A 16,941-nucleotide genomic window follows, 5' to 3' on the forward strand; every position below is an offset into this window, starting at 1 on the left:
CACAGAAAAAGAAGAGGAAAGGGAAGAGGTGATGAGAAGTGGGAGGTTTCAGATTAATTGTTCATGGGCTGCAATTCCCTCACCCCTGCAATACACCCTGTGCCCTGCACAAGGGGTGTGAACAGCTGCACACACACCCTCCACCAAGGCAGCTTTAAGTGCATCAAAAAGGGCACTTTGATTGTTACAAAATGCATCTGCCAGAAACTCTCTCAAGTGCAACATGTGCCAAGCCCTGCCCAGCTCCAGGCCAGCTCTGCCTGCTAATCTGCCAGGCTGAAGTGCCCCCTCATTCCTCATGACCGCAGTCAAGCCTGCAGAGGCCCTTCAGCTGAATCACTGCACACAGGCTGGGAATTTCATTTCCCTTGTTCAGCCTTCCACTCAACCTCTTGCAGGGGCGGAAGAAATTCAACCTGCAGTCCATGCTGAGGAGTTCGGAGATACCCTGGCCATATACCACAAGAGAAGGCGGGGTGGCTGCAAGGCTCCAATGCTGCATTTGGAATTTAGTTATTCTGTCAATGAGCTATAGTTATCAGTCATGCCTCCAAGGGCTAGAGAACACAGGGGCTATGGAGGGACTTCCCTACTGCCTTTTCCCTTGAGCAATAAGGTCCTACAGAATCAAGAGACACAGCCAAATTTGTACATGGATCTTGCAAGTCTGAGAAGAATTACGTGCATTTTGGCTGGTGAATCTGTTACCTGCAGCTCAGAGTTCTACAGATTAGCTACAAAAAAAATGGTATCATTTGAATGGGCTTGATTTTCTTGTCTCACATTTTAGTGATCAGTCAGAGATACTGTGAGGAATGAGAGCAAAGAAAATGTTCTTACCATTAAGGACTGGTTCCCCAGGCTCACAGAACAAGTTCACAGAGAGGGAGAAACCAGTAAAATCCTTCCTGAGGCTTATGCACCTTTCTTTGCCAGCCTACTTTGCATGAGACCAAATTAATTTACTTGTATTTGCAAAATTAACAGAAATGGTATCAAGCTTAAGACAGCGCACACTGGTACTCCTGACCTCTGGCCCAAGTCTCCTCAGACCATTCAACACTCTCCCAGATGAAGTCCCTCTTGTTGGACCTTCTCCAATACAGGTACCCTACAACCGGAAACTCTCTACACAAAAGTTTTCCAGACTCCTTCCCTAGCTCCTTCCTCACTCCCTGCTCCTTTCCCCTGCAATCCAGTTACCTCTAGCTGTTTGTGAGGATTTCCATACTGGCTGCAGAACCACAGATTGTTCTTAGAAACGAAGACTCAGAAGAGCAACATGTGGAACAAGGAATTCAGATCTGTGGACACTGGAGAGCAAGACTTCTAGCCAAAAGAAACACTGCTCCAACACTGCCTCCATCACAGCCCTGCAGGGCAGAAGCTACCTTTGCAGGAACTCAGAAAAGCAGTAATCCAGTTTGCCTGCAGTGATGTTTCCCAGAAAATCAATTTTCCTGTGCTAATCCCTACCCCTCTCTCCAACTGCCAGACACAAAGTAAAACAGAGCAGAGGCCCTGACACAAAGAACTTACAATCTCATATACAAACAACACAGTTAGATCATCTGTCTTCCTAGAGGGAAATAAATAAATGAATAAAAGTCCCGAGACCAAATATGTATTTTGCTGATATACCTTGGCAAGGCAGGTTACCACCCTCGCACACTCTTCTCAACACAAAACGAGCTACCTGGTGTAACTGGAGCTCTCATAAAAGTGCCTGCTAGAACAGCTCTGCCGGCCAGGGATTCCACCTCCTCATACCCGTGACTGACAGGTGTCTGGAGCAGAGACCAGCCAGGAAAGCATCTTACTGGGATTAAGCGTGCATGCCACAGCCATTAAGGAGTCAGCTGCTGCACCGCCTGCAAGGGGCAGAGAAGGGCTGGTTTGCCTGCAGTTGGTTCTCCCAGCCCTCCTCCGGTCAGGTGCAAAAGGGAGCGGCAAGAGGAGATTACTAGTGCAAAGCTGGCCAAAAACCAATTCTGAAGAGTTAATTAAAAGGAGAGGGAGATCACGAGGCAAACAGGCAGGGCGAGGAAAGAGGGTGAGCAAAGGCAAAGCTGCAAGTGAGGAAGAAGCAATTTGCAGGAGTAGGGGGTGGGGGGAGCAGAAGACGGAGCTGACAGGCAGCAGGGAAAGGAGGGGAACTGTAGGTGTGGCCCCGCCCGGAGAGCCCTAAAGGCAAGGAAAAGGTGTCATCGGAGGCAAGCAACGGGTCTGAGGTCCCTGCAGGAGCCCGGGAGAGGCTGCGAGCGGGCACGGGACTGAAGAAGAGGCGGCAAAGGTGCAGGAAGGTTTCGGAGGGCAGCAGGGAGGGCGGACAGCGCAGCTCCTCGCTAGAGCCCGGGAGGGGAGGAGGGGGACTGGAGAGCACCGCGGGGCTCGGGATGGAGGGGCGGCCCCAGCACTGACCTTGCCATGTAGCCCAAGACGTGGGCCCGGATGACTATAGCTGCTTTCCTCAACTCCTCTTCCCGATCCTTCTCCAGCTTCTGCTCAAGAGCCTCCTTCAGGAAAACCTGACGCCACGGGGAGGAGTTTTCGATAAACACAAAGAGAGGAAAGAAGTCAGTCCCCGGGAGAGCCGGGAGGTTCCATCCCCGCCGCCCGGCGCTCCGGCGCCCGCGGGACTCGGCGCAGCAGGAAAAAGTTTTGCGGCAGCGTGAGCCAAACTCGGCGCCCAACCCCCGCCTCCCTCGCTCCGCGGTCAAGACTTAAAAGAGAGAGAGGGAGGGAGCGGAGGAAGGCGGGAAAGAGGAGGGAGGAGGAGGAGAGCCTGTGCTTGCGCTGCCTTTAACTCTTTCCCAGCTGGCAGCTCTCCCCGGGCCGCCCCGCAGCAGCCCCTGACACCTACTCGAGCCATTCAGGCGTTTTTTGCAAAGAAACTTCTCCGCGTTTCAATCAAAGGGAGGAACGTTTAGGTTTGCAGACTCCGGCGAGCAATCCTAACAGCAGTCCTAATAATGGAAGGCAGCCGAAAGCTGAGTGCCCGGTGGAGGTGCCACCTGAGCACACCCCCGCCTGAGCCCCGACGGGAGAGGTCTCCGGGTATTACTGATAGCGCTTCAGTGCCCAGCATTTTAATTCTCAAACATCTTCCATCACCTGCATTTCAACCCTCTGCTCAGCGCTAAATGTTTGTGTGAGAGATGACAGCGCTAACTTCATAGCATCATTGAATAGTTTGGCTTGGAAGGGACCTTAAAGATCATCTACTTCCAACCTCAGAAGTTCCAACTTCGAGAAAGAAAGACTGAGGTACAAGCAAGATAAGGGCGTGTTTACAAGAACTGTGATGACATATCTGAACTACTTTAAATCACCTGGCTGGCATCATATTGGCACTGAATTCAGTACAAATTGCTGAAACAGAGGCATTGCTTTTCGAGATGGAAGGCAGCCTGCATGGAGCTCCGCGGTGCTGTGGGTACACGGCTAGCAGCACCAGCCTAGATTAAAGACGGCTCAGGTATGTCTATCGGTCACAGCAGCAACTGCCATATGGCTGTGCTTGTGTGAGCTGCTGCCTGACAGTGGCTAAATCACTGCCAGGGCCAGCAGCAGAACAGGCTACGCTAGGAAAGCGCTGCCCCACTTTGTAAAGCACTGGCGTGAACCCAGGCTGGGAGCTGACAATCATCCCCCTGCAGAACTACAGTAATCAGAAAGAACTCCTTACAATTTATTGGATCCACGTGGCTATGCTGAGTGGTCAAAGGGATCTTCAGAGATTTCAACATACGATTAGTCCAGTGTTCTGCACAAACTCTCCCTATTCCCACTTACCTCCTCTTATGCCTCCGTATTCCCTTCCATCACTGCTTTTGGCCTCATCACTTAGGCTCTTTTCCCCTCCTGCAATGACCACTGTGTACTGAAACCTCTGCCTGAGTTAGTACCCATAGGCAGTGGCTTCCCTTACTCACATTTCTCATGCACAGCCATTTCATAGAAATTTCTATTAAGATGGCCTTAAGAAATGAACCATTTGGTAATGACTAAGTAACCGTCGGTATCCTTAAAAGAAGGTTCATTATCAAGGTACTGCCAACCATGAAGCCGGCATCCTTCCCTGTAGGTTGCACGTCCAATCCCTCTGCCAACTCAACAATCTTTTAAAGACTTCTTTGAGACAGGGATTGCTCTTTCCATTACATTCCGGAACCAAGTAGCAGTCACCCATTTCAAGAATGCAACCAGCAAAACGCTGTCTCAGTCCATTATCTTCATCAAATTGCAAAAATACTCAGTCTGCCAGTATTTCCCTAGCAAGCACAGACTGTGCTGTATCAGTAAGGAGGGGAAAAAAACCCTTAAGTTCAGGGCATGCAGAGTTGAACAGGACCCAACCATAATCCTGCAGGGTTTTCTATATGTATGCTTGAGAGTGAGGGGTTAATCTCGAACAACATAACAATATCCACTAACAAGCTATTGGCATTTTGTGGACTTTTTAAACTCCCATAGATGACTAGGAAGAGTAGAACTTACTCAAATCGAGAAGTATTTCTGGTGCCTTGTGGAAAGAACTTGGAAGGTGCCCATTTTCTTTGTCATAATTCAGTTACTTTCTGAAAACATGAGATCACTTTCATCTGGGAAAGGAATGGTTGAACCAAACATGCAAGGTTACTTCTATCCTGTCTGCTCATATTAGACACTGGCCAAGTTCTAAGGCACCGTGCAGCACCACAGTGTTCCTCACACAACCTCAATGCCTGCATGCACCATCAGTGCAACAGTGAACATGTTGAGGTTATGTGTAGATCAGCAGACACAAATATAACTGTGTGTGCACCCATGTGCACATACGTGGGATCATATGATTCCTGGGGACAAGACTGGGAAAGCAGGAAGTGGGTCACTGTGACCTGGATGCCAAAGAGTCTAAAGAAATGTTCAAACAGGCCCCGCAAAACAGCAGGTTGAAATATGGTAATGAATGCTTTCAAACAGCAAGGATTATGGTGTTAAACAGTTGCAGGAAACCTGTATTGTAGGTATGGGGAGGTTTGGCAGAAGGTCCAGGTGCACTGAGGAAGGGCAACCGAAGCTGCTGCTCCATCCCAGCACATCCTCACTGAAGACAAGGACACCTTGGCACAAACTCTTCCATCATCAAACTGCTTTTTTACATCCAAGCCCTCATCTCTGTCATGCCACTGGATAAAACCTGCCTTATATACATTAATCCCTCTTATAAACATTAATTTGACAATTGCCAGCACAGCAGCTGCTCTATTCTTAATGAAAAACACAAAGATCATCCTGCCCTTCCTCCTCCATTTCCTTTCCCAAGCTTCACAATCCCCTCCACTAATTCACAGAGTCTTTTCCTTCCTCCTTCAAACAATTGCTAGGGATATAATTATCCTTCCATTCATTTTGCAGGAAGTATTCCCCCTTCTATAAGCTTTGCTCTTCACCCACCCCTTATACTTCTTCCTAGGTTACATTCCCATTGGCCTGTCATACCTTCTCCAGTAGCTGCTTCTGACTCAATAAGCCAAAGTGAGTTCTGAGAATTGCTACCTGGGTACTCAGAGCTGCACCTGTAGCAGCAGAAGTGGCAGCAAGAGCACAAGCACACAGGGAACTTCCTCTCTGGGACAACGACCTATGCTCTGTGCCCTTAGCTGATAGTTTTACATCACCCTTACCTGAAAACCTGTGGAAAAATTAGGGCTCTCTTCTTTCATCAACCCAAGTATTCCAGGCCTGTGTTACCTAGTGCCGGCTAAAACTTGAATGCAAAGCACTCTGTAATCCAAAACCAAGACGTAACAGCTGGATACAGGCTGCAAGGAAAGGTCTACAGGGAAGCACCACTGCTCTTCAGGGCTTCCTCCTGCCATCTGCTTTTCTAGAGACAGGCTTTCTAGAGGCACTGTCACAAAGCAATTAAGAGAGGGTTCTCCAAGGAAGCAGTGAAATGGTTTTGCCACCATCTGAGCGTGGGAAAGAACATCAAGCAGCTCATCTGAAGAATGAAATGCTAGGGCAATGGTGACAGTACTTCGGAGAAGCCAAGGGCTGGACAGCTATTCTGCATGGCAGCAAAAGTGGAACAGGCCAGGACAGCCTTGGAATGATACATTCTTTAGAATTAATAGAACTGCTCCCTTCTACTAGGACAAACATCTCTAGCCCTTACCAAGCCAAATATAAAACTACTTCTACAACCAAATAAGATGGCTTCCCAACACCTTTCAATTTTCCTTCTCAGTCATAAAGAAATAAATAGAAACCAAGACTACCATTCTTAATCATTTCTTTCTTCCAACAACATTCAGACCCAACAGCAACCAGAGACTGCTGCTTACCAATGTGGCACATACAGCTCTTCAGCCAAGCTGTAGTTTATAGGAGAGAATTGTTCAAAGAATTTCCTTTAGAGTACATCTAGTGTTTTGGCAAAACACACAGTTTGCCACAGTATACCACCTATATTGTTTTTCCAAAAGAATTTGTTTGTGCAGGTCAACGAGTGAGTGAAAACAGACAGATGGACTCAGCATTTTAGGATGCATGGTAGGGGCTGAAAAGAAAAGGGATCCTGTAACGGCCAGGGGCTCAAAGCAGCCTCTATTTCCTGCTTGTTGTCAGTCTGTTGTGTTCCCTAAACTTCAGCTTACAACCTTTTATACTGTAAGAGGTGAATATGTACATGTGAGTTTGGTCTTCAAAAGTATTTCTTTGCTGTCCTTGCTGCAACCCAGCAATCCATCTCTTGTCATGCTAGGTAGAAAGTTCAAACTCCATCTTTATCAGCTCTAACCACCCCATTCTAAAGTGTCACAAGTGGCTCTGCAACACACACACTCCACACAGGCTTTGACACTAAAATGCTGTGAAATTGGCAACCACTCAAGTAGTGTGGGTTATCCAGGGACAAGAATGACTGAAACGGTCCCTGGTTTGCAGGGACCAGTAAGGAGACACCAGATTGCCAAATCAAAGATGGGGAACACTTCGATCATAGAGCTGAAATACAGCTATGTAATAAAACATTCTTTCTTGAACATCAGTGGAGGCATGTAAAGTAAGGCCTTAGAAACTTCAGGTTAACACAATTCCTTTCCACAGCAATGGCCAGTGTTATCCTCAGCTGTCACAGAGAGTTCATATCCCAGACTACCACCTGGGCTACCACCACTCCTCTAAGAAGGGGAAAGAGAAGTCTTGCTCTCTAAGAAACATTATAGTTTATGCTATAAAGATTGTGCATACCATTATCTGATCTCCTGGACAAATTAAATGTGAATATTCAATGGAATCACTTCCAGTTCTGTTGTGACCCTGGAAATATTCTAGACTACGTTTTTGAAGGTTTAAGGGCAAAAAATGCAAGATAAGTTGCTTTGATGGATTACCCTGTGCTCTGGATACAGACTGCATAGCCACTACTTAGAAATGCTGTCTGCACTGGACACCATCCATCTTTGAATATTCTTTGAAGAATTTACTGGAGTATGTGGAAAGTTGTGACAGTTACCCACTCCCAGATTTCTATAGCAATATACCTCACAACGCTCACATCTGTATCTGTGCGAAGCTGTCTCAAAGCCTGAAAAAATTCAGACTGAAACACCCAGCTCCCTCCCCATTAAACGACAGATAATAGTACATTTCCAGCTCAATACATGAAGGAAAAAACCAAAAATGACCCCCTTCAAAAACCAAAATACAGACTACACCAGGCAAGAAAGGTGTTAAAATTTCACCAAAACAGAAGCAAAATCTGAATGATGCAAGCGGAGAGAAGCATTTGGCTATCTTTCCCTAGAAAATATATGCTAGCATCCAGGCTAAGTGCACAAACCATCAGCTGAGTTTCCATAGCAGAAGGCTGTCACACATCTGGTGATCTGGCTACACATTCACAGTTTAGATACATATCAAGTAGCAGTCCACTGCCTCCTGCAAGAATTTCAGTTAGCCAAGCAGAGTGAAATATCTGATACAAGCAGCAAGAGTTAATGGCACACACTGCATTTGTATTCAATGACACCCATGCTTGTTCTCCTTGGATCATTAAATTGGATCAGACACAACCAAATGAACCTGCCTTGGTTAATGAGAAGGAGTTTAGATAAAATAAAAAAGCCTTCTACATCTTTAGGAACATAATATGGGGAATACTTGAGATGCCACAGGTCAGTGGCATAGTCCAATGTATCTAAAGGGTCATCACTACTTTGCCCTTTCTAGTAGCTTCAATCTCCAGACACAATCGCATCCCCTTGTAGCTGGAACAAAGCCATGCCCTGCCCCAAACTGATGAAGTACCTTGGTTTTACCCAACTGCCATTCCCTCTTGCTGCTGTCATAGGTCTGAAGAAAGCCTGCACATACAGCTTTGTTGTTGCCTGAGAAACTTGGCCCCTTCACAAGCATCTTGTACCTAAGAACCAAACAAAAACTTATGAGATTATGTATGACAGCAACCAGCCACCCACCAGCCCCAGTCTTGTAACTCTAACTATCCTCCCTCCCATCAGTCCTTCTTCTGGGACCTCCCTTTCTTTGTGTTTGCCTTCAATTTGGAAATTTCCATCCCTCAACCTTCATCTGTTCCTTCCATACTGGCAATTACTGTTGTAATCCCAGTAATAAAATACAAACTCAACCACATATTTCAGTGAAGAACAACTGTCTTTCTGAAACATGTGCTTTCATCAGACACAAGTTATTTTGTTCAGTATAGAGGTGGCATTTAATGCTCCAAGAGACAAAGGAAGCAATGTTCAGTGTTCCCTTCTAGTCTTAAATTTCAAGAAATCCTTTTGATGCAGCTAATTATAAGAAATACTCACTCTTTCAATATTAATCTATACTGTCCGCTAAAATCTGCTTCAGCCAGCCAGATAAAAGGTTTTAAGTTTGATATGTTCTTTTTATATATTATGACCAGCTGGGTTTCACAGCTTCACACAAGCAAATCTGTGGCAAAGCTACAAAAAAAAAAAAAAAAAAAAAGGACTGTCTGGCTATTTTTCCATTATGATGTTTACCCTAAAGGCAAGTTTTCAAAAGGTCTTCTAAATCAGTCTATGATATGGGCGATAAGGGCATGGTTAGAAAAACATCCTTCAAATGATCCACATCAGTAACAGCAGTTATAGAAGAAATAAATATATAGAACTATACACCCTGGGGCTGTTACAGCATATGGTACAATGACAGCAATTACCTGCTGAGGAAGTCCTGGAAAAGGCGTCGTATAGGGAAACCTGCTCTCCGAACTTTCACTGTCTCCAGCATCCCTGAATATCGGAGCTGATTTAGCACTACATCTGGATTGAAGAGGTTTGGTGCCTATGTAATAATCCACATTAAAAACAAAGAAGACAGACAGAATAAGTATTGATCTTGGCATTACTTCTTTCCAGACATGAACAGTGACTGTTTCTCTGAGCACAGTCACAGGTTTTATATCCGTTTCTGTGTACAAAGTCTACCTGGCAAATTTGAGCATGCCAGGTGAAAAAGGGAAAGTTTGGGTCAAGGGGAAAGCATCTTCACAACACTGAGTGGTGCAGAAAAAGGTACGAAAGGGAGCTGGGCAGAATCTGGAAAAAATCTGACTGCAGACTGCAGTCATGGTCAGATCATGGCAGTAAAGTAATGATATAATGCATACAAAATTGCAGTTCTTTCTGACTCAGTTCTCTTTGCAGTCTCTCTCAGGCAAACTGGAGACAAACTACAAAATTCTTTTCTGACACAAAATCCCCAGAAAGCTTTCCTCTGCTGTATCATACATGGTTTCAAAACACACAAAGAAAATGATAGGTTCAGAGCTCCCCACTGAAACTAGTTAGCAGCGTATCATCCTGTCACAGTTCGCAACCCAAATGAGAGTCAGCCTGTCTCTAAGCTCTGTCACTTGCTCATGAAGCACCCACCTCCTCTGCCCTAGAGCTAGGGGTCTGCAGGAGATGCTTCCTGCTGCACAGGCCTTGCATTCCAGAACAAATTGTCTACAGGCACCACTAAACGAGTGATTGCTTCTTCTACCCTAGCTCTGGGCTCTGGGCTCTGATTCATCATACAAGCTTCATGAGCACAGAAAGAGGTGGGAATGGCTATATCATATCATAACGAACATGTAGTCTATTAATCTGATTACTGGGGGAGGGTGTATCTTTCCTCAACTATGAAACAACTAGAAAGAAGAAGGGAAGGTGAGAGGGAGCTGCTCTTATCCTCAGTTTGGACCCTTACAGAAGCACCTTTCAAGCATTTGTGCAAATGAACAATCCTGAAGGCTTGTGTTGCATGCGTGCATTTTGCTGGATCACAGACTTGCCTTTTCTGTATTTGGTTTGATGCAGCGGATGAAGAAAGGGTTGGAAGTATTAAGCGTGGCCATCAGGGAATGAAGAGAATCCTAAAAAACAGCAAGACAAAACCCAAAGGACCAGTCACTACAGGAGAGAAAGAGTCTACATTTGATGCAATATGGTCTTTATGCAGCCCTCCCATTCCTAATGTCCTTTGACTTGGTCTACCAAAACTTCAGTAACTCAGAAGATCCATTCCTGTCCAAAACATACCCACATAGTTTACTCCAACACTTGTTGTCATAGCCATCCTTGTCTCAGAGCTGCATAGCTGATGTGAGTTACCTTTACAAGTCTCTCAAATTTAAATACAGGAAAGTGAAACTAACAGCAGGTTTGCAGACAGCCTGGGGGGGTGAGATTCTTACCTGCAAGGTCCCCCCAGTAAGGCCTTATTGGAATTGCCACTATGCCTGTAAGAGATGTGGCCTAAAAGGACACATTCACTTAGCTGAAACACCAAAACAACATGAAAGATGAAATAACCTCAAGAACTTCATACATTTACCAAAGTATTCTTTTTCTCTGTCACCCTACTCAGTCTTAGCATCTCACATTTTACACCAGACAGAAATCCTTGGGGCAGTGGCACTGTCTTTTTTTAGCACTACAACATTCCTGCACATTTTCAGTGCTGGACACAAAACAAGGATGAATGACTCCTCTTGGCTGCAGGCCTTGCTTTATCCATCTGCTTCTCCCCAGAAGCCTGCTGCTGTCTTGGAAAACATCCTACCCTGAACTGGGAACTGACAGTTGGTCTGCGCCTCTGGGTGCCCATCTTCAGTGTCTCTTCACTGCAACGACTGCAGACTCTTTCAAAAAGGTCATAGATGAAGTCCAGCCTACGGGAGAAGAAAAGAATTAAAGATGCAAGAACCTCACCACCTGTGGGAAGATGTCTCTCATTCTCAGCTACTGCCCTGACCCAATGTGAAATACTTCATTTTTATTTCTGCTATGCCACAGAGTGGCTGCAGGAGGCAGTTCAGCTAGGTACTTCAGTGAGGAAGTACCTTGTTCAAGGTCAAAACCAGCTCATTTCACCAGGGTCATATTTCCCATGTGGATGCCCTGTACCCCTGCATTGCCTTGTATGTCACACAGCTGCAAGTCCAGAAACCCCATCTCACACTGTCAAGCAGGATATTACACAATGGAAGATCTCCACCCTGCACTGGCTAGGACACATCCCTCGAGCTACATGCCTCCAGGCAAAACTACCTTGAAGGTACTCTAGGTAGATTGTTGTTGTCACTCCCTCCTGACCTAGTTGTCATGACTAGCACCCATAACATGTTCATGCAATTGCAACCACAGCCTGCATGTGGCCAGAGGCCTCCTAGAGCTCCACTCATTATAGGTCACCTCTGGGGAACCTTGCACCTTTTAGCCACTCCTTAGAAAGTGGTCTTGGTTCTTACAAAGTCGCACAAAGCTCCCCAGCACTGCTTGTGCTGGTTTATTGTTGCGACAGCTTCTAGCAGAATTTCCCTTTCTGGCTTGTTGAAAAACCCCGAGTCCTTCTATTATGCTGGACAATGACGACCACAATCCTGGCTTCAAGCCCTGTGTAAAATGTTCTCCAGATGCCACTGTCCAAATGAGGCAGCTACAAGAAGCTCGTATTCACAGCTTCCGCAGGTTGTTTAAAGGCTGCTCACAGTGCAAACACAACACAGGCTTCAGAGAAGATGCAGTTCTTAAGCAGTTTCATCAGGCTGGAAACCCAAAGGCAATACATGAACTGCAGTAAGAGGCATGTTGTAGATTTGCTATTCAAAACTTCTAGGGTCTTCCACATTATTAAATGCCTCACTCTTTCTAATAGGCCCCACCTCTGTCTTCCAGACCTTGTTCAAAGTCAAAGCCAGCTCATTTCTCCAGGGTCATGTTGCAGCACTAGGACATAATATTAGGGGCTGTGCCTGGTCCCACAGCAAGGTCTTAGTCTGGCTCAGAATATGGATGGAAGCTCTCCTCTATCAAGCAGGCTGGAAAACAAGCAGTACAAAGGCTGGCATTTGACAGCATAGTGAAGAGCTTTGACTCATTCAGGGGCAAATTTGCCATTGTTGAGACAGGGAGGTTAGAGGAATACCAGGAAATGGAGAAGAGAGGAGGGAGAAAACCAGCATTGCCTGCAGGGATTTCTGACATGCTTTTATAGCTCTTTTCAAAACTGGGACAAGAGTGCTGATTAAATCTGTGCTTCATCTGACTTCTCCAGATCTCCTTTCTTTTGCCAGGATACTTAAGGACAAAGAGAAGAATTATAAAGAATAATGCCTGATGCTCATTCAAAAGCAACTGCTTTCCTTGGACTGGTTGTTACATGAACAGTTGCTTAGTCCAGCCCAACAGATGTAGTCTCCACGCAAGCATAAGCGGGGGGGAGGGCATACCTGCTGTCTTTCAGCATGTTTAAAATGTCATCTCGAAAGGTGTCTCTGTTCTTCTCCAGAAAGCCTCTCACATCATATAGCACCTGCAACGCAGACAGAGCCACTAGAACAGAGCTGTACAAATCACTTCTACATTAATATGCCAAAGTACAAGACCTCCAGCAGAGCTCTACATAGTAATGCTGCAGCCTCCTGCCAAGATCCAAATTTTTGGGGTCAAAGAGCTAAGCTCTGCAGTTACTGGCAAGAAAGTGGATTTTAGCAATCAATTAAAAAAAAACCAAACCCCAACACAAAAAAACCCCAACCCTCAAACACAAGATCCAAGTGAAAGAGCCACAGAGATTTGCTGAAGTATGTGTGTGTGGAAATCCTCAGCAAGGTGTGACGTACTCCATCCACTTCAGGAAATACTAACTACACTACCCACTGCCCTGACCTCTCAACCATACCTCAGCAGATATGATTCTAGGAGGATGTTAGCCCTTCTTTAGTGTGCAGATGCCCTCCCTTGACACTGCACCATCTGCTCTATGTCTCTCCACAACAAAGAGCAGCATTTAACCTTGAGGGCTTCGAGACTTTTTCCTTTTTACAATGGGTATTTAGCCTTTTCTCCTTATCCTCAAACATTAAATATTCCTTGTGAGTTTTACTTCAGGTATTGTTTATGAATGTCCAAGGACAGACAACATGAACAACAGAAGTAAGGAGGAGTTCATCCTCCAAACCAAAAGCTACCTGAGAAACTCAAACAAACACCCCCGCTGAAGAATATACTACTGGAGAATGACATGCTATTTTAAGCCCATCACACTCCCCTTACTCCAGTATGAGGCACTACCTGTGCAGAAGCACAGAGATATTCTTGATTTTTGGAATCTAAAATCAAGGACCTCAAGCCTAACATACACTAAGCATCTCACAGATACACCATGAACACCTACCTCCCCAGCATAATGTTTTATGCCAAACTGATGATCTGTTACCCGAGGTTTCACATAGTAGTGGTTGCTCTGAAATGAAAGAAAAAGAAGTCTTTGCATAATGCCAGTGTAAAAGTAAACAGGCTCAGTCAGGAACTCTGCCATGACTATGACAACGCTGGGATGGGCAAGGACCTTAACTATTGCAGAGCTTGACCACATCTGCTGCCACTATCTGCAGCTACATTACAAATATGTTATTCTAATAAGATGGAAAAATCCAGCCTTTTAAAGCATTCCTCATGTGAGCAAGGGCTTGAAGAATTAAAGTTGGGCAGGCATGCCATGGATGAAATTCTTGCATGTCTGACACCTGAGAAGAATGGGCTCCACACAAACCATGTGGTGCAGGACATGGGATCAGGATGCAGGGAAGATGGCAGCTTTGCAGAATGCCTATACATCTTCTCTTTGTCAACGAAAATATTATACCAGTCTCCTGTCTTCTTCTATATTTCATTTTTCTTTGCACCTCTCTTCCCCTTTTTCCAATACTAATTTTTAATTTGTTGTACTAACTATTCTACTCTTTCACTTTTCCATTCCTTTCTTTGTTCTATGAAAACTGTTAACTGTGTAAGAACAGCCATGGTGCTTGAGACTACCAGTCCATCCAGCTGAGTATTCTGCCTGAACAAGGCAAGTAAATGACACTTCCATCCTAATACTCTCTCAAACTCCAGTTATTCTCATGAGGTCTGCTGGATTTCCCTTTGAAATATTTTCACATTTCATACCTGAAGCCATGCAAACTTCTTGCATCCAGAGCATCCTCTTGCAGGGAACTCTCAACCATCCACACAGGGAACTACAGCTGGTTGGTTTTAAGCCTGGCTCCCACTAGTGCCATTTATCTTCTATGGGCCACGTGCGACTTTTAAACTTGTCACAGCCCCTCTAAGTCATCTTTTATCCACACTGCAGGGTCGGTTCAACATAATTTTCCATAACACTGAAGATGTACCAGACCTATTGTTTACAAGACCTGATATAACCCCTTCCTGAGTGGAAGGGACCAGTTGGTGTACACTGTTCAAAGTGCAGGTGACCCATGGATTCTACAGTGCCATAAAAATGTTTTCTGCTTTCATTCTATTTCTTTCCTAGGAATTTCTAATGCTAGATCTGGGTGTTTTTTTACTACTGAGCACTGAGATTATGTTTATATTGAAATATCCATCACAGCCCCTGTCTAGGTCCTGCTCCTGAAGAGCAGCAATCAGCTCAGGGCCCATCATTGCAAGTGTGAAGCTAGGACCGTTTTCCTTCAGACACACCATTTTACATTTATCTTCACTGCTTTTCATCTTCATTTTATAACTCAATCAGTCTCATAAGGCCCCTCTGAGTCCAGTCCTGCCCTGTAAATCATCAGAAAACTGCCACCTCAGTGCTTGTATGAGCCAGTCTTACTGTCCTCCCTTTCTTGAGGTAACTAACCATCTTTAGTCTGTGTATTTACCCAACAACAAAATAAGGATTACAAGCTTATAATTTCCTAGAATACTTTCTAAAAATTAAAATAATTTTCTACCTCACTGGATACAAGCACTAAGAAAAATTTAAGTAAGATATTGCACTGTTAGTAATTCAGCTCTTCCACCTTCAAGTTCTCTTAGCGTATTGGCTTCTGACCCTGATAATGTGTTAGTGCTATTAAAAACATTTTAATTGCCTTTTTCCCCATTTCATATTGACTCATTTTCTCTGTTCTTCCCATTCCTCAATCCAGTCATCTTTTTCCAGCCACAAACTTCCCTCTCCTCCACTCCAACATGACTGTTATTGATGCTCTCACATGGATTGGAACCCTCCTCTCCACTCCTTCTCTACCAAGCCCTTATATTTCATCCATACCTACAACGCTTCTGGTTCCTTTTCCCATCTGCCCTATTGCTCCTCTCCCCAGCTGAATCAGAGGTCCTATTTCTTAAATCCCATCTCTGTGATTTTCCTCATTAAGCCTATGGCAATCCACAGGAAACACAGAGAAGAGGGCTTGTTCTCTTATTACGTCCTTTGGGCTTTCCAGCAACACTGGCTGGATGCCTTCCAGTAGTCTTCCAGCCAGCACAAGAAATTTTAACAAGTACAAAAAAACCCTTTCACCTTCAAAAAATGCAAACCCCAGAGCACTGTCTACTTCACCATTTCACCCTGCATTTCATCTCCTCAGCATCTTCCACCTTCATAAGCTCCCTAGAGTTCCACGTTAACTGCTATCCCCTCAAAGCAGACAGAGGTGACACTATGAACAGCTCAATGAAAAGGCTATTTAATGTACAGAAATCACCAAAAATAGCAACCAAAATGTTGTGGGGTGTAAAGGAATGCAAAATAATACTGACAGTCTCATGCTGCTGTACAATAAGCCACGGGTACCTTCTTACCAAGGGAACTGCATTCTGGTCTGACTATTTATCTCAGAAAAGAATAGAGAAAAGATGTAGAGGAATTCAGAGGTGAACAGCAGAAAGAAAGAACTATAAAATTTCTTCATTTGGAGACAAACTGAAGAGTTTGGGACAGTCCAGAAAGAAAATTCAAAACAGGCAGTGTATTAAAAATATTCATAAGTTCTATATTAAACATTAACAAAATAACAACAATTAAAAAAAATAAAAAGGGTAATTCAAGCATTCTCATGTACCTTGACCTATAATACAAGGAAAAGGCACAGTGGACTAAATTGAAGGCATCAATTTAAGCCTAAAGAAAGGAAGTATTTCTATAAACCATGCATAAGTAGACAACCAGAAGTCATTGCTATTGTATCCAATCAGTAGTTGTATTACTAGCAGAGCTAGATGCAAATATGAAAAATAGGAATATCTGCATCTATGCCAATTAAAAACAAAAGTCAGATAAAGAATACAGATTTATATGTTTCAAGCTTGGATAAAGCCCAAAGTAGACTAGGAAACGTATTAGCTGACAACGTTCTTACCAAAGTAGTAAATTACTCCATAAATCCATGCTACTGGGTTTAATTTACTTTGTCTTCGGTCTATTTGCTATTAAGAATAGAGTGTTTGCTGTACCAGAGACAGAGTGAGAGATTGCTACAGTGATCTCACTGTGGTTTCTGTGTCCCCGGGATAACTTTCTGACCCGCATGAAAAAGCCCTTCTACTCCTGTGTCCAGAATACAAGAAAGAGGATGAAAGAATATAATTAATTAGGAACAATAAGAAA

General features: G+C 44.5%; 1 protein-coding gene across 2 annotated transcripts in view; it reads right to left on the reverse strand.

Annotated features, from left to right (window-relative positions):
• The window catches only part of LOC138722727 (unconventional myosin-X-like), a 93,810-nt gene that overhangs the window by 32,525 nt on the left and 44,344 nt on the right, over positions 1-16,941 (reverse strand). The window contains exons 16-22 of one of the 2 annotated variants that reach the window (XM_069861242.1): positions 13,708-13,776; positions 12,761-12,843; positions 11,092-11,200; positions 10,322-10,402; positions 9,203-9,327; positions 8,299-8,413; positions 2,422-2,528 (exon numbers count right to left, since the gene is read on the reverse strand). In XM_069861242.1, the coding sequence (XP_069717343.1) occupies positions 2,422-2,528; positions 8,299-8,413; positions 9,203-9,327; positions 10,322-10,402; positions 11,092-11,200; positions 12,761-12,843; positions 13,708-13,776 (689 nt within the window). The remainder of the gene's footprint in view (positions 1-2,421; positions 2,529-8,298; positions 8,414-9,202; positions 9,328-10,321; positions 10,403-11,091; positions 11,201-12,760; positions 12,844-13,707; positions 13,777-16,941) is intronic. The other variant, XM_069861241.1, reaches the window with a different exon arrangement.

The sequence above is a fragment of the Phaenicophaeus curvirostris genome, chromosome 7 (assembly GCF_032191515.1).
Source record: "Phaenicophaeus curvirostris isolate KB17595 chromosome 7, BPBGC_Pcur_1.0, whole genome shotgun sequence".
Classification (NCBI taxonomy): Eukaryota; Metazoa; Chordata; class Aves; order Cuculiformes; family Cuculidae; genus Phaenicophaeus; species Phaenicophaeus curvirostris.